Here is a 12,506-nt window from a genome sequence, read left to right on the forward strand (position 1 = left end):
GAGTTCCTTGGGCTAGCCCCGACAGCCCTATTCATACTTCAGACTTGTTACAGAAGCCTAATTTCTCCTGCTTAAGTAGTATTTCTTCTTCTATACAACCTTCCCATACAGTTGCTCTACTTTTCCAGAGACCACTGACCCACATCCAATAACTCCAACATGGAACATTTGGATATTTGTAACCTTCAACACACATACTCTGCTTTTAAAGCTGCAAGCAAAGGATAATCTTAGTAGGTTAACAATAATTGAATAGTGTTGCTGCTGCTGAAGGAATGTAGAAGTGTAAGAAAGCAAACAAAATTTGCCTGCAGGTAATTACCTTTAGCTTCTGTAATGAACTTATTCTAGTGTAGAGGCAGTGCTTGGGCAAATCTTTGGAAAGCAAATAGCTGCCGGTTTCCTCAGGGGTTCCTTTATTTGCCTCTTTAGGATCCACGTCCAAATCCTGTGGAAATTTAAAAAATTAAAATGATGAGGTGGTTAGGTTTTGAGATCCCTTCCTCCCATTCCCAGCCTTTAGATCATGCCAGTTGTGTTTCCGGCTTAAAGCATGGTATTTCTATTTTGTATATCTCATCTTTAAGAGAATGAACATGCAAACTCCTGAGACTAACTTACCAGGGGAAAATCGGTGACGTAAGCATTGCAAACGGTTATTTCAGGTGGTTTCTTTACTATTCTTGTGTAGATGATCATGACATTGGAGAATTCTGCAGCAAAACCAAGTTGAATCCGGACCCCACATTGAAACTGAAGACACGTACTTTCAGGAAGTTCTGAAAACAAGCACATTTCAGTAGGCAGAGATACATACGTGTTCCTCTTTAAAAACAGCTGTGCCAATGGCATGGTTCCTCATACCTATTAGTCATGATCTTCCCAGAATTTCAGAAGTTCATTTTAGCAATTACATAGTTGCAGATACAGGGAAGTGGTTTCCAACTAAAGTGGAAGATTTCTTCATATATTTTGCACAAATTCCCTTGCCCCGACAGCTATCCACTGTTCTGCTTTCCTCCTAAAGTATGGGCCTACATTGAAGAACACCCCTTGTTTTCACTTACTAGCAGCATCCTAAAATCAACCTGTCATTCCCTAGTAGTGTGAGACTGTAGTGCCCAGTCCCCACATCACCTTGAGGGACCCAGTTTGTGGAAGGTTGCCTTGCAGGAATAACAAGTGATAATTAGCCAATCTGCAAATAATTAATCAGGGTGGGGAAACTGTCTCCCCCTTTTTTGCCACAGTCAAACGGCCATGAGCATCAAAACAATTTTGCTCTAGCAACAGCATAGCTAGAAGCTACATTTAATAGCTTTGGGCAGGTGTGTACTGGAGGAGGGGGGGGGTCAAATAAGTAAAATTGTTGCAGAGCTTTGGGGGTATTTTTATCTTTAACTTTATTAAAACTATACCTGTTGCGGTTTTTCCATCTCAGATGGGTAGGAACCCAAAATTCAGAGGTGTAGATGGGATAGGATTGGGTATTGCCACCACAGACAAGATGTCACTAGATTTTTTGGGGGGTGGGGGACAGTAAAAAAGTTTCCAGCCTCTGAGCTATGGGGTATTATTGATGAAATAAAGTTAACAAGGAAATAGTGACATTTCCCCCTCTATTTGATTTACTTTGCTCTTTCCCTCTATCTATCTATACGTGCAGTTCAGATGCTGATTCATCTGAAACGATCTAATTTCTTAAATATATTTTTCTGAGACATGAGGGGCTACTGATTAACTAAGCAAAAAGGTTATTTTCACATTTACTGTACCATGAGCTTTGGCCCACTGCAGATTTCGTGCCAAAGCTTCTGCTGAAGTCACTGTTTGCTGAATAGGATCAGTTAACGCCCTCTTCTCAGATAAACTGCTGCGAATCTCCAAAGCCTGTTTGCCTTTGGTAAGGTGACACTTTCCCATATCTAAAAATCAATCAATCAATCAATCAATCAATCAATCAATCAAACACAGGTAATTTTCTAGGAATCAAAGTTGTTTAAAATTCTAGTTAAGCTATCTACATTTGGGCAGCATAACCCTGTCACTATGGTTATAATCACATTAGCATTTTCATGACATACCAGGTTTCAAGGTGCCCTTTAAATCTAGATCTTCAAAATTTAGTAGTCTAGACCAGTGTTTCTCAACCTCAGCAACTTTAAGATGCTTGGACTTCAACTCCCAGCATGGCTGGCTGGGGAATTCTGGGAGTTGAAGTCCACACATCTTAAAGTTGCTGAGGTTGAGAAACACTGGTCTAGAACATGTCATTTAAGTTATTGTCATTAAAACGATCTCCACTACTACCACTCCTGCATATGTAGTATTCAGTAGGACTTAACACACTACTGAAGCATCTTAGCTTATTTTGATCAATGATTATCATGCTCTTTCTTCCCTTTGAAAATATTTTCCCTTTGAAAATATTTATTTAGTACAATAATTTCCATATTGCCAACCTTAAGATTCTAGGCATTACATAATATAATGAAACAATATAAAAGAAATTCCCAGTTGCCTCAATTCATACAACTGAAACCCAACAATGAAATATATGATGATCCCAGAATACAGCTTAGGCACCAAATCCCTGTTTAAAATGGATTTTCCAACTTCTTGAATGTCAGAAGAAAGAGAGCCAGACATATCTCCATACAACATGAGGTTGCCAAAGAGAAGTCCTGCTTTCTGTCCCGTGGTCCTTTCATTTCCTGCCAGGATGGGACGTTGAGCAGGATCTCTCGACAGGATGGGTAGACTGGATCAAGCAGCCCCTTATACAGCCACATTTTATTCAATAAAATCTTTGCTTTATGCATTAGATATAAAGGATGAGCCATTTCTGCAAGTGGAAACTTCAAGATCTGGTGGCAGAACAGAAATTTACATAAGATCCAAAGCCCAACCAGATTAGGAAGGCACCCACTCTTCAGGCATAATTCTAGGCCAGGTGGAGGATAATTCTCAGTAATTTTCAACCCTCTGAATCCAAGAGCTGCTGAGAAAGAAAGAGATGGAGAGATTCCACCTGGAGGAGTTTGGATTCAGCCAGGCTACTGTGAACTCAGTTGGGCTTCATTGCCATTTTGCCTACTTAGGGCTGGCCTCTTTCTATTCTGAATGGCAGGAGCTTTCTAGGACTGGGGTATGAAATGAAGGTCGCTTTCATCTTTATAAAGGTAAACATGCCCCTGAATTGAGCATTTCTGATGACTGCATCTGTGGACATGCCATGCTGCCTTCTCCTGGTATTCTTCTTCTATTCCCTGTTTCATCAGCAGGCTTGGAGTTCTCAGGAAATCCACTATCAAAGTAATAACTGACGGCTGCAGAACTTCCCCACTTGATTGCCTACCTAATACTAATACATTTAGTACCTAACTCCTGGATTTTCTGAGATTATGCAGAGAAATTATTTCTAATAAAAGAAATGACACCAAACTAGCAGCAGACCATAAACAATAGTTGTGACCAGCTGCAGAACCTGCATAAAAGAGCAAAGATAGAGGGTTTTCCTTCTCCAATCCTCTCTTACTCTGCCAAAAAAAAAAAAAAAAACAGCTTCCAAAAAATGAAGGCACATTAAAAAAATTTTATAATGCTAGTAGTAATTCTCAGGCTGCTGCTTTTTTTTTTTTTTTGCGAAAGCTTCAAAAAGGGATAATTTTGAACAGAAAAATGACAGATGCATGCTTCATTAATCCTTCCTCCACCAACAGTTTTTCCACTAAAATTCCCCAGTTTCCCCAAGCTGTTTAGCTCACAGACTTGCAGATGCTTGTTTAAAATGTGTATCTGTATCCCCATATGTCAAAAATCCATTTGGGGAACAATTTTGAACAAAAAAACTCCAGGCTGATAAGGAAACAAGTAAACTTACATAGACAAGGCATACCTACCTATTCCCTAGCTTCTTTTCACAATCTGAGTCTCCTGGTGTAGCTTTTTGGTGTTCAAAATAACCAAATGAAACACCAAGTTAGGGCTATGCAAAATAGTTGCTTTTATCGGTGACAATTTTAACTAGCGATTCAGGTACCGGTAGTCCTTGCTTAACAACAGTAACTGGGACTGGCAACTCCATCACTAAACAATGGAATCGTAAAGCGCAATGTCACATGACTGCACCAACTTACAACGGCAGATCTGGCACTTCTGGCTGCAGTCCTTAAGTGAATCCCACACAGTCATTAAGCACAACGTTATGTCACCATTTGTGACCTTCTGTCAGCTTCCCCATTGCCTTTGTGTGTCAGAAACTGGCAATGAAGGTTGCAAATGGCAATCATGACCGTGGGATGCTGCAACGTCGTAACTGCAAGCCAGTTGCCAATCACCTAAACTGTGATCATGTGACTTCAGGGATGCTGCAATGGCCACAACTACAGGAACCGGTTATAAGTCCCACTCATTCAAGGCTGTCATAACTTTGAATTGTCGCTGAACTAGCAGTTGTTAATTGAGGACTACCTGTACAATTAATCCATAAGCATATCTTTTTATTTCTGGTAGGCTTTTCTCACCTTCAGCTACACCATCTAGCAGCACAGTAATTTTCTTGTCCTCTAATAAGCGTTCCTTCAAAAACTTCATGAAAATTCCATTGGCTAATCCAGACTGCTGAATTTCAAAAGCTTCTGCCCCTTGGCACCTTGACAATATGTTGACAACATATGTTAGCACTGTAGATGGAGAAGCATCTTTATCATGCAGCATGTAAACTACAAAGGTTAAACTTCCGATGTAGCGTTGCTTCAAATTGTGCAGCAGGAATATTTTTAATTGTTCACATTGATCAGACAGATTGAAAAGAACTTAATATTTAAAGAAGCCATGGGCCATCTAATTGACTCTTTCAGTGGATGGATGGATAGGTTGTGCAAGAGTCTCTATGCAGAAACCAATCTGTACATAATAGTACAGTGGAACCTTGAGTTACGAATTTAATCCGTTCTGTGACTCTGGTTGCAACTCGAATTGGTCGCAACACGAGGCAAATTTTCCCATAAGGTTCAATGTAATTACCGTTAATCCGTTCTGGTGTTAATCCCTCCCTCCGACAGGGAGGCAGCTATTGCTTGGAGGGAGAGTCAGGGGCGGAAAAATGGCCGCGGACCACGTGTCAGGGGCGGAAAAATGGCCACAGACCACGTGTCAGGGGCAGAAAAATGGCTGCGGACCACGTGTCAGGGGTGGAAAAATGGCCACGGACCACGTGTCATGGGAGGGAAAATGGCTGCGGATCCGGTTCGTAACTCGAGGTGGTTCGCAACACGAGGTAAATTTTTGGGGCCAGAGCTGGTCGTAACACGAAAAATTCGTAAGCAGAGGCGTTCGTAACTCGAGGTACCACTGTATTTCTTCCTGAGATGGAGGAATTCTAGGCCAATACTGAACCCTTCCTACAAGCAAGAAATGTTCACATATACTACACTGACTCATAAGACAAATGAGTGGCCATTGTGGCAAAGTACACTAGCAGCCAAGTCTGAACCTAACAAAAGAGTCTTCTAAGTTCTGAGAACCAATAGTTTCAATAAACAGGATCTCATCTGGATTCAAGCCCATCTCTATCATGGACACATTATGTGGCCTTAAGAAATCTCCCTCAATTTTTCTTCCATCAAAGAAGAATAATAGCTGCCATTTAGAATTCAGGGGATTTCTCAGCCTGAGACTTAATGTGCTTTTTTTCCAGCACAGGGAGAAAACAATCCAGGTGGTGAGATTTCTCAAACTAAACTGAACGCAGTATCTTCTCAGTCTCCCTTCAGAAGCAAGTTTTTCATCGGGTGACTAAGAAGATACTAATATTCAGATCAATGAGGTACAGCTCAGTTATTTCTTTACTTTTTTTCTGTGGCAAGGAAGAGATGAGACTCATAAAATACTGAAAGTCATGTCCATGACTCGGTGTCAAGAGGAATGAAAAATCCCTCTTGGTGCCCAGTCACAGTTTAAATAATGATCATGAATGAATAAATTTATTTTATCTCAGATAAAAACAGATTTTAACCTCTAACATGCACTATAAAGGTTTGCTAAAGCCCCAAGCAGAATTTTATTCATGTAATACTCCCTTTAAATAACAAAGTAATGGATTATTATTAGTTAGAAATTAGAATAGGTTACCACATTTTAAAAAGATAAATACTTCAATAGCTACTCTTACGTGGCATATCCAAAAACAATGTTAGCTGTAACCTTCAGGGCATCCAAGATGAGAACAGTATTGTCATATTCATTCCTTCAATAAACATAAGAAACAAAATGATCAAAAAAGCCTGAATCAGAAACGAGAATAGAACAATTAATGTTTTTATGACTACTGCATACTATTATTCATTTTCAAATCCTATTCTCTCACTCCCTTGGAAGAATCTGCCAATGGATACTTAAAGAGAAGTGTGAAATGCTTCCATCAGCTTGGTAAACCAATCATGTTGCTATTTAATGAAAGGACGGAGTGAAGGCAAAACAAATGCAGAACAGGAGTGGAATCTGTGATCCAGTCTTTTAAGCCATTTGATATTACCTATTAGCTTTGGACATGTTGATATATAGTAAGGATCCAAATATCTTTTTGAGCCAGTGAAGAGATTTACAATATTGGGAAATCACATGATTAAGCACGTGCCTCTGGATTGGTTACACCACGCTGAAAATACTAGGAGGCTGTCTTTCAGATGCGATCTGATGATTCCAGCTTTCTTTCTTTAACAAAAAGATTTAGCCTCACTTTGCGCTTGCTTCACTTCTAGGCCCTTCTAAGCCCTTTTCCATTATGCATTTAACATTCCTCTACATATCTGACAGTGGTTGGTCGAGCTAGCCAGCTATCTTCCCCATTTATTGTCTGTTTAAAATATGGTCACAATCTATTTTCATTGAACTGGTGTGCTGGACAGCCTGGTGAAATAACTCATGCCTAGATTACTACAGTATCCACAGTATCCTTGAGGACATAGTTCAGAGGCTTCAACTAGTTCAAGCAGAATGCCACTGTGGTGTGCCTAGCTTGACTGGCTGGCTAAATGGCACTGGTCTTTAGTACTTTCCAGTATTTACCTGCTTCCTCACTGAAAGGGAATGAGCAAGAGTGTTTACGTGTGATGCTCAGGGGTGGATATACGAGTCAGAAATCTTTGTTATGATGCCATCACTGTTGAGCTCCTTGCCTTTGGAAGTAGGGCAGATACCTTCCATGGTTCCATTTCATAAGATGCTTAAATGCAACTCTTAGCTCCTAACTTTCGTATGGCTTCAGTTCTTGTATTCTGTTTTTATTGTTGTGAACAGCTTTATGAATGCTACATAAGGATGACTAAATAAATGCAAATCATCATTATCATCCTGAAGAGGGCAAAGCTAATATATGTTGCTAGAGCATTACATCAGGTAATACATACTTATTGACAAGGGATATATCTGACTACTTTTGACAACTAGAGAATCTCTCATAAAGTGTTCTTTCCTCCTCTGTCAGCTTTTTTAATCTTAACAGTTAAAAAAACCCTTTAAAAACACATCTGAATGTAAATCTCACTGCACTGGAATGCACCTATAGAAATCAATGGGCTGAATTAATCATGACTGACTTAGGTCCCACTATTTTCACTGGCCTATTCTAAAGATGACTAAATGTCAATCCAACCCATTATAGTAAGTGGCAAAGTTGCTATATATTGTTCAGAGACAAATGGCTTGAAAGCTGGCTTATAGACTCTTTGAAAATGCTTGTTTTGGACTTGTCGAACTTGTGAACAAACAATAATCAATACGGGCTACACGTCCTATGGACCACAAAGAAGAGGAGACGTTGGCCTGTTCAGAATTTTGGAGACTATCTCCCTAGTGAAGAAAAGTAGGGTTGGTGGATGAGTGATGCCACACAGAAGAAGCACAGTTGTCTTTCCAGCTAGTCTTCTAGTAATCTGTAGACTGAAGAGAAGTAGAGGGATCTTTGACAAGATATCACCATGGTGGGGGTGGGGGGTGGGGAACTGCTCTGTCATATTGATTTTGAACTTTTGTCTGCTGGAAGGAAGGATTTGGTGTTCTTAAAAAGCTCAGTTTGCTGGTAATCAAAACCATGTTATATCTACCATTTAACTTTGAAGGATGATCAAGTCTCTTACACAACAGCCAAATATGACTGCCCAGGAAGTTCTTCTTTTTATTTCCTATTATTTTGCATTTGTTCTGAAAACCAAGTTTAAAAAATAATTTTCCAAGGACTGGAAGATTGTGAAACAGTGTTTAGCTAGTTGATTTAACAACATGACTCTTTCTGTAGGATCTGTACAGCTATGTATCTTGAGCCCTGAATTATGGGGGTTGCATTCTTTAAGTGACGAAAGAAATTTCATACCGTTTTCTGCACATATCCAGTAAAAATACATTAAGGCCAGTATCCTTTTCTTGCATCAGTTTGAGAATGTTTTGTACACATAGACAGTTTGCAGCTCGATAGGGATTTGGGGCATCAATAGGAACCATAAAACTATTCCCATAATTTTCATAGCCATGCCCAGCATAATATAATAGACCTGGGGAGAAAACCAAAACACAGCTAAAATTGCACTTAACAGTTATACTGAGCAAGACTGCTAAGCAACACTATTCATTTAATTTCACTGCTAAGCAAACAGGCAGTCCAGGTATAGAGATCAGGGTACGGAATGACTTCTCCTAGTTGTAAAGGTTGCCAGACTCTAATGCAGCTTTCCCAACCCGCCCAGAGTCACCCATTGCGGGGAGATGGGCGGCATACAAATGTAATAATAAATAAAAATAAATAAATAAATAAATAAATAAATAAATAAACAAGCAAGCAAGCAAGCAAGCAAGCAAGCAAACAGACATTGTCTAGATGTACTGAACGTCAATTCTCATAATCCCCAGCTATCACCACCAGTGGTTGCTCTAACACCATCTTCCCTTGGTTCCTTGCAGAGCGCTGCGCTGCTGGTCACTTAATTGAACAAATAACAAGCCAGAAAAAGCAGCCCTATCTAATACAGGGGAAAACCACTTCCACATTGTTGCCAAGAAAACTATACAGAAATATCCGTTAAGTCTCCAGGAAAAACAGTTCTGTAAAGGAAGTGGTATTGTATCTTTACTTTCCTCCTGAGCAATGTAACTTGAAGAAATGGACAAGAACGCTATTGAGTCTTTAAAAAATAAAAACTTATTAGCTATCAACAGCATAAAGTCTGTTGGGCATGGGAGAAATATATGCAATATTAGCTTATGAGAAGAATCTTTTTCTGTTAAATGATCTCTAGGTAACATCACGTTATGGACTCTGGAGAGCCCATGATAACAACTATGGCTGTGTTACTGCCATGTTTGGATTTTCATAGGTTGTCATCTAGAACTTTTAAAATATTTTGTTGTAGTGGAAAAAGAAACCAGTAACACAAAGTTAGTGCTACAAGCATTCAGGAAGCAGCAGCAACATCACATCTACAGCCGCGAGTGACCTGAATGTGCCTGACAAGCCACCGCTAAAAAGGATTGTCAAAGCATGTTGCCGCCTGGAAGTCTGTGGCTGCTGTTGCTATTACAATAAATCTTCCTGTCAGAGTGAATGTTGGCTCAGGAACATGAAGAGCGAAAGGCATTCTGAATGTCAGATCAGGAGAAACTAAGTGAATCAAGCATTAAGCATCTGATCGATGAGGAAGTTGCATATGTAATAACTTCACACTGTGTGCTAGCATCTATTGCAGACACACGTCCAACTCAAACCAATGCTTGACTTCATTTATGTACTATCAGGTGCTGGGTTCTTCCTATCCTCCCTAGTGAAATATCTGTAATAATAACTATGAAAAATAAAATACTGATGGGAATTCAGAGACATACATTTTTAAATCAGTTTTAAAAAGTGATGGGCGTGTAGAGGAGTATCAGTGGTCTGAGAATTTGCAGCCCACAGCATCTTCATTTAAAAGGTCAAGTGATGGAAAAAAGAGATGTGGGAGAATTGTATTTGGTAGAGCAGACAGCGTTTGATTAAACAGACTCAGCAAAAGACATTTTCACATACACACAACATGAATGGGAAAAAATGTACAGCCTAAAGGCTGAATTCTAACTTGGAGATGATCCCAAAGACTAGACCACAATGGTGGGAAGAACCAAGTCAAATCAAAATGGGCATTCCAAGTTTTATAACAGATAAAGATACTGAATTGCATTATCACATTTCAAGGCCACATCTCAGGTACTTCCTAAAAGCATAATTTCAACTCCAAGCATGAAGCAGTTTAAAATTCAGTGCCCAAGCATAGTTACTTAGGATGAAGAGCAAGCATCCTGACAAGATCTAAAAAACTATTTGAAGTTCAGTGAAGGCAGCCACCCAACGAAGCAGATTTACTGTGGAGATGATCAAAAAAGTTAACACTGACTGAAAGACTCCTGAGTGCTTCAGAAAACCTGGAAAGGGTCCTAGGGTAATTTAATGGCCAGGCCACTATGTGAAAACAATACAATGAGGACTTTGCAAACAGCAAAATATGAATTAGATAATGTTACTTCTTTAAAAAGGAGTAACAACAACAAACCTTCAGGTTATTAGGATTAAAGATAAGGGTCATGCTCACAAAAAAGGGTCAGGCATGTAGGAAAAACTTATAAACCAGACGGAGACAAAGATTAGGTCCCCCACACATTACAGAGAATGTAGCCACAGACTGCATTTCTGCCTTAGATGGAGGGCTGGGATAGATCCTTGCCATAAATTTTGAACAGAAAGCTGGAACATGAGGTAACAGGATTGCCAATCCACTTGATATATGGAAGCGTCGCATGTTTAACATCCATGTTCAGTGCTAATTTAAACAGGATGGCAGTTTTATCTATATATTGCATCAATGGTAGATGACTACAACTAAACCAGTATTTCTCAGCCTTGACAACTTTAAGTTGTGTGGACTTCAGCTGCCAGAATTCCCCAGCCAGCTGAAGTCCACACATCTTAAAGCTGTCAAGGTTGAGAAACACTGAATTACATTAATGTAGCGTGCATTTCCTATGTATTTTAAAAAGTAAGGCTCATTGTGTACTTCTTCAGAATCAGAGAATCACAGGGCAAGAAGAGGCTATTTGGGTCATCAGGTCCACTCCCTGCTCATTGCAGAAATCCAAATTCCACAGAATAAGGTAGTCTTGAAAGGTACATTCTGGCAATCAAACTGAAGTTCAACTTGACGGGCCATCAAGCCACAAAGTCTTACCATATACGCCTTTGTCCAGGAGCAGTAAGAATTCATCCACTGCATTCCGCATCTCAGGTTCCGTCAGATCCAGCAAGGAAACCACTTTAAAGTCCATCTGCCTCAGCAAGTTGGTCAGCTCATAAACATCAACCAACGGAGCCTTAAGCTTGGGATGGTTATAGTAGCTCATGTTCCCCATGAGCAGTGCTACCTTGTCCACTGCTACAAAGACAGAAAACACAGCATGTTTCTAAACAGACTTTCCAAAGTGTGCACCCAAGCAAATCACATGCATGATACTCCATAGGCAGGCTTTGTGGTATCTTACACATAAGTAACTCCCAAGAAAAAAATGTGTAACGATGAGCACCGGGGCGGGGGTGGGGGACAGGCATGTTAATAGCATTGGGATTGCAATTACAGAAGCAAGAGCAAACATTAGCCCAAATTTTGATTCAAGTTCAGGTTCACTTTCTCCTTTGTTTTGGTATCATAAGATTTAACAGTTTTCCTGAAACCATCGTAAACCGATTTCTTTGTCTTGGACTTAATTTACCATTTATACTTGCAGCTTTAGAAATAAACAAATAGTTTATAGATGTAATAGGACCTGTCAAGCTCTATCTCAGTGACAGCCATTTCAGAGAGACAGTTACAAATGACCGCACGCTCTCAAGAGTTCAATTATCACCTGTTTGGGGGGTTAGTGCAACACAGGGGGATTTAATACAGACCTATTTACAATGACAGAATGGGATCTCTGACCTGTTCTCATCCCGAGAGGAACTATACATTAGCAAAACAGTCTGCCAACTGCCAGGTGTAATATAAACAACGGACAGCATGAATTGTTTATTCAGTAAATGAGACGGCGGGAGATTTGGACTTTCAGACTTGCAAGATTCTGTTAATGTACCCATACAATAAAGTAGAATTAGCTCATCTGGTTGTGGTTCCTGTCTGGTCTACCTGGGAAAACTGACATTAATTTTGCAAGTCTGAAAGTACAAATCTCCCACTGTCTCTTTTATAGCCTGATAAGTTAGAGAGGTTCCTTTCTGAGTTTCTCTGCCTGTTATGCAGCTGCGGGCTCCTCCCCCTCTTATCTGATTGTACCCTAGGCAGCATCTCTTCCCCCCCCCCCTTTTCTAAGGCCATTCCCACAAACCATTTCAAGTTGGGAATGTTACATTTCTGTCATAGGAAAATGCTATCTCATTGTTGATCAAAACTCTGAATAGGAATTCCAGATTCTTGGCTGTACCTTGGATA

At 39.9% G+C, this 12,506-nt stretch overlaps 1 protein-coding gene across 2 annotated transcripts in view; it reads right to left on the reverse strand.

Moving 5' to 3' along the window:
• The window catches only part of MALT1 (MALT1 paracaspase), a 39,456-nt gene that overhangs the window by 4,358 nt on the left and 22,592 nt on the right, over positions 1–12,506 (reverse strand). For both annotated transcript variants that reach the window (XM_088152964.1, XM_088152965.1), the window contains 7 exons: positions 11,253–11,456; positions 8,375–8,552; positions 6,176–6,250; positions 4,527–4,654; positions 1,776–1,925; positions 622–779; positions 323–448 (listed from right to left, as the gene is read on the reverse strand). In XM_088152964.1, the coding sequence (XP_088009090.1) occupies positions 323–448; positions 622–779; positions 1,776–1,925; positions 4,527–4,654; positions 6,176–6,250; positions 8,375–8,552; positions 11,253–11,456 (1,019 nt within the window). The remainder of the gene's footprint in view (positions 1–322; positions 449–621; positions 780–1,775; positions 1,926–4,526; positions 4,655–6,175; positions 6,251–8,374; positions 8,553–11,252; positions 11,457–12,506) is intronic.

This window comes from Python bivittatus, unplaced genomic scaffold, assembly GCF_059951505.1.
Source record: "Python bivittatus isolate LINGU-HERP-01145 unplaced genomic scaffold, Pbiv_v1 ctg000570_np1212, whole genome shotgun sequence".
Lineage (NCBI taxonomy): Eukaryota > Metazoa > Chordata > Lepidosauria > Squamata > Pythonidae > Python > Python bivittatus.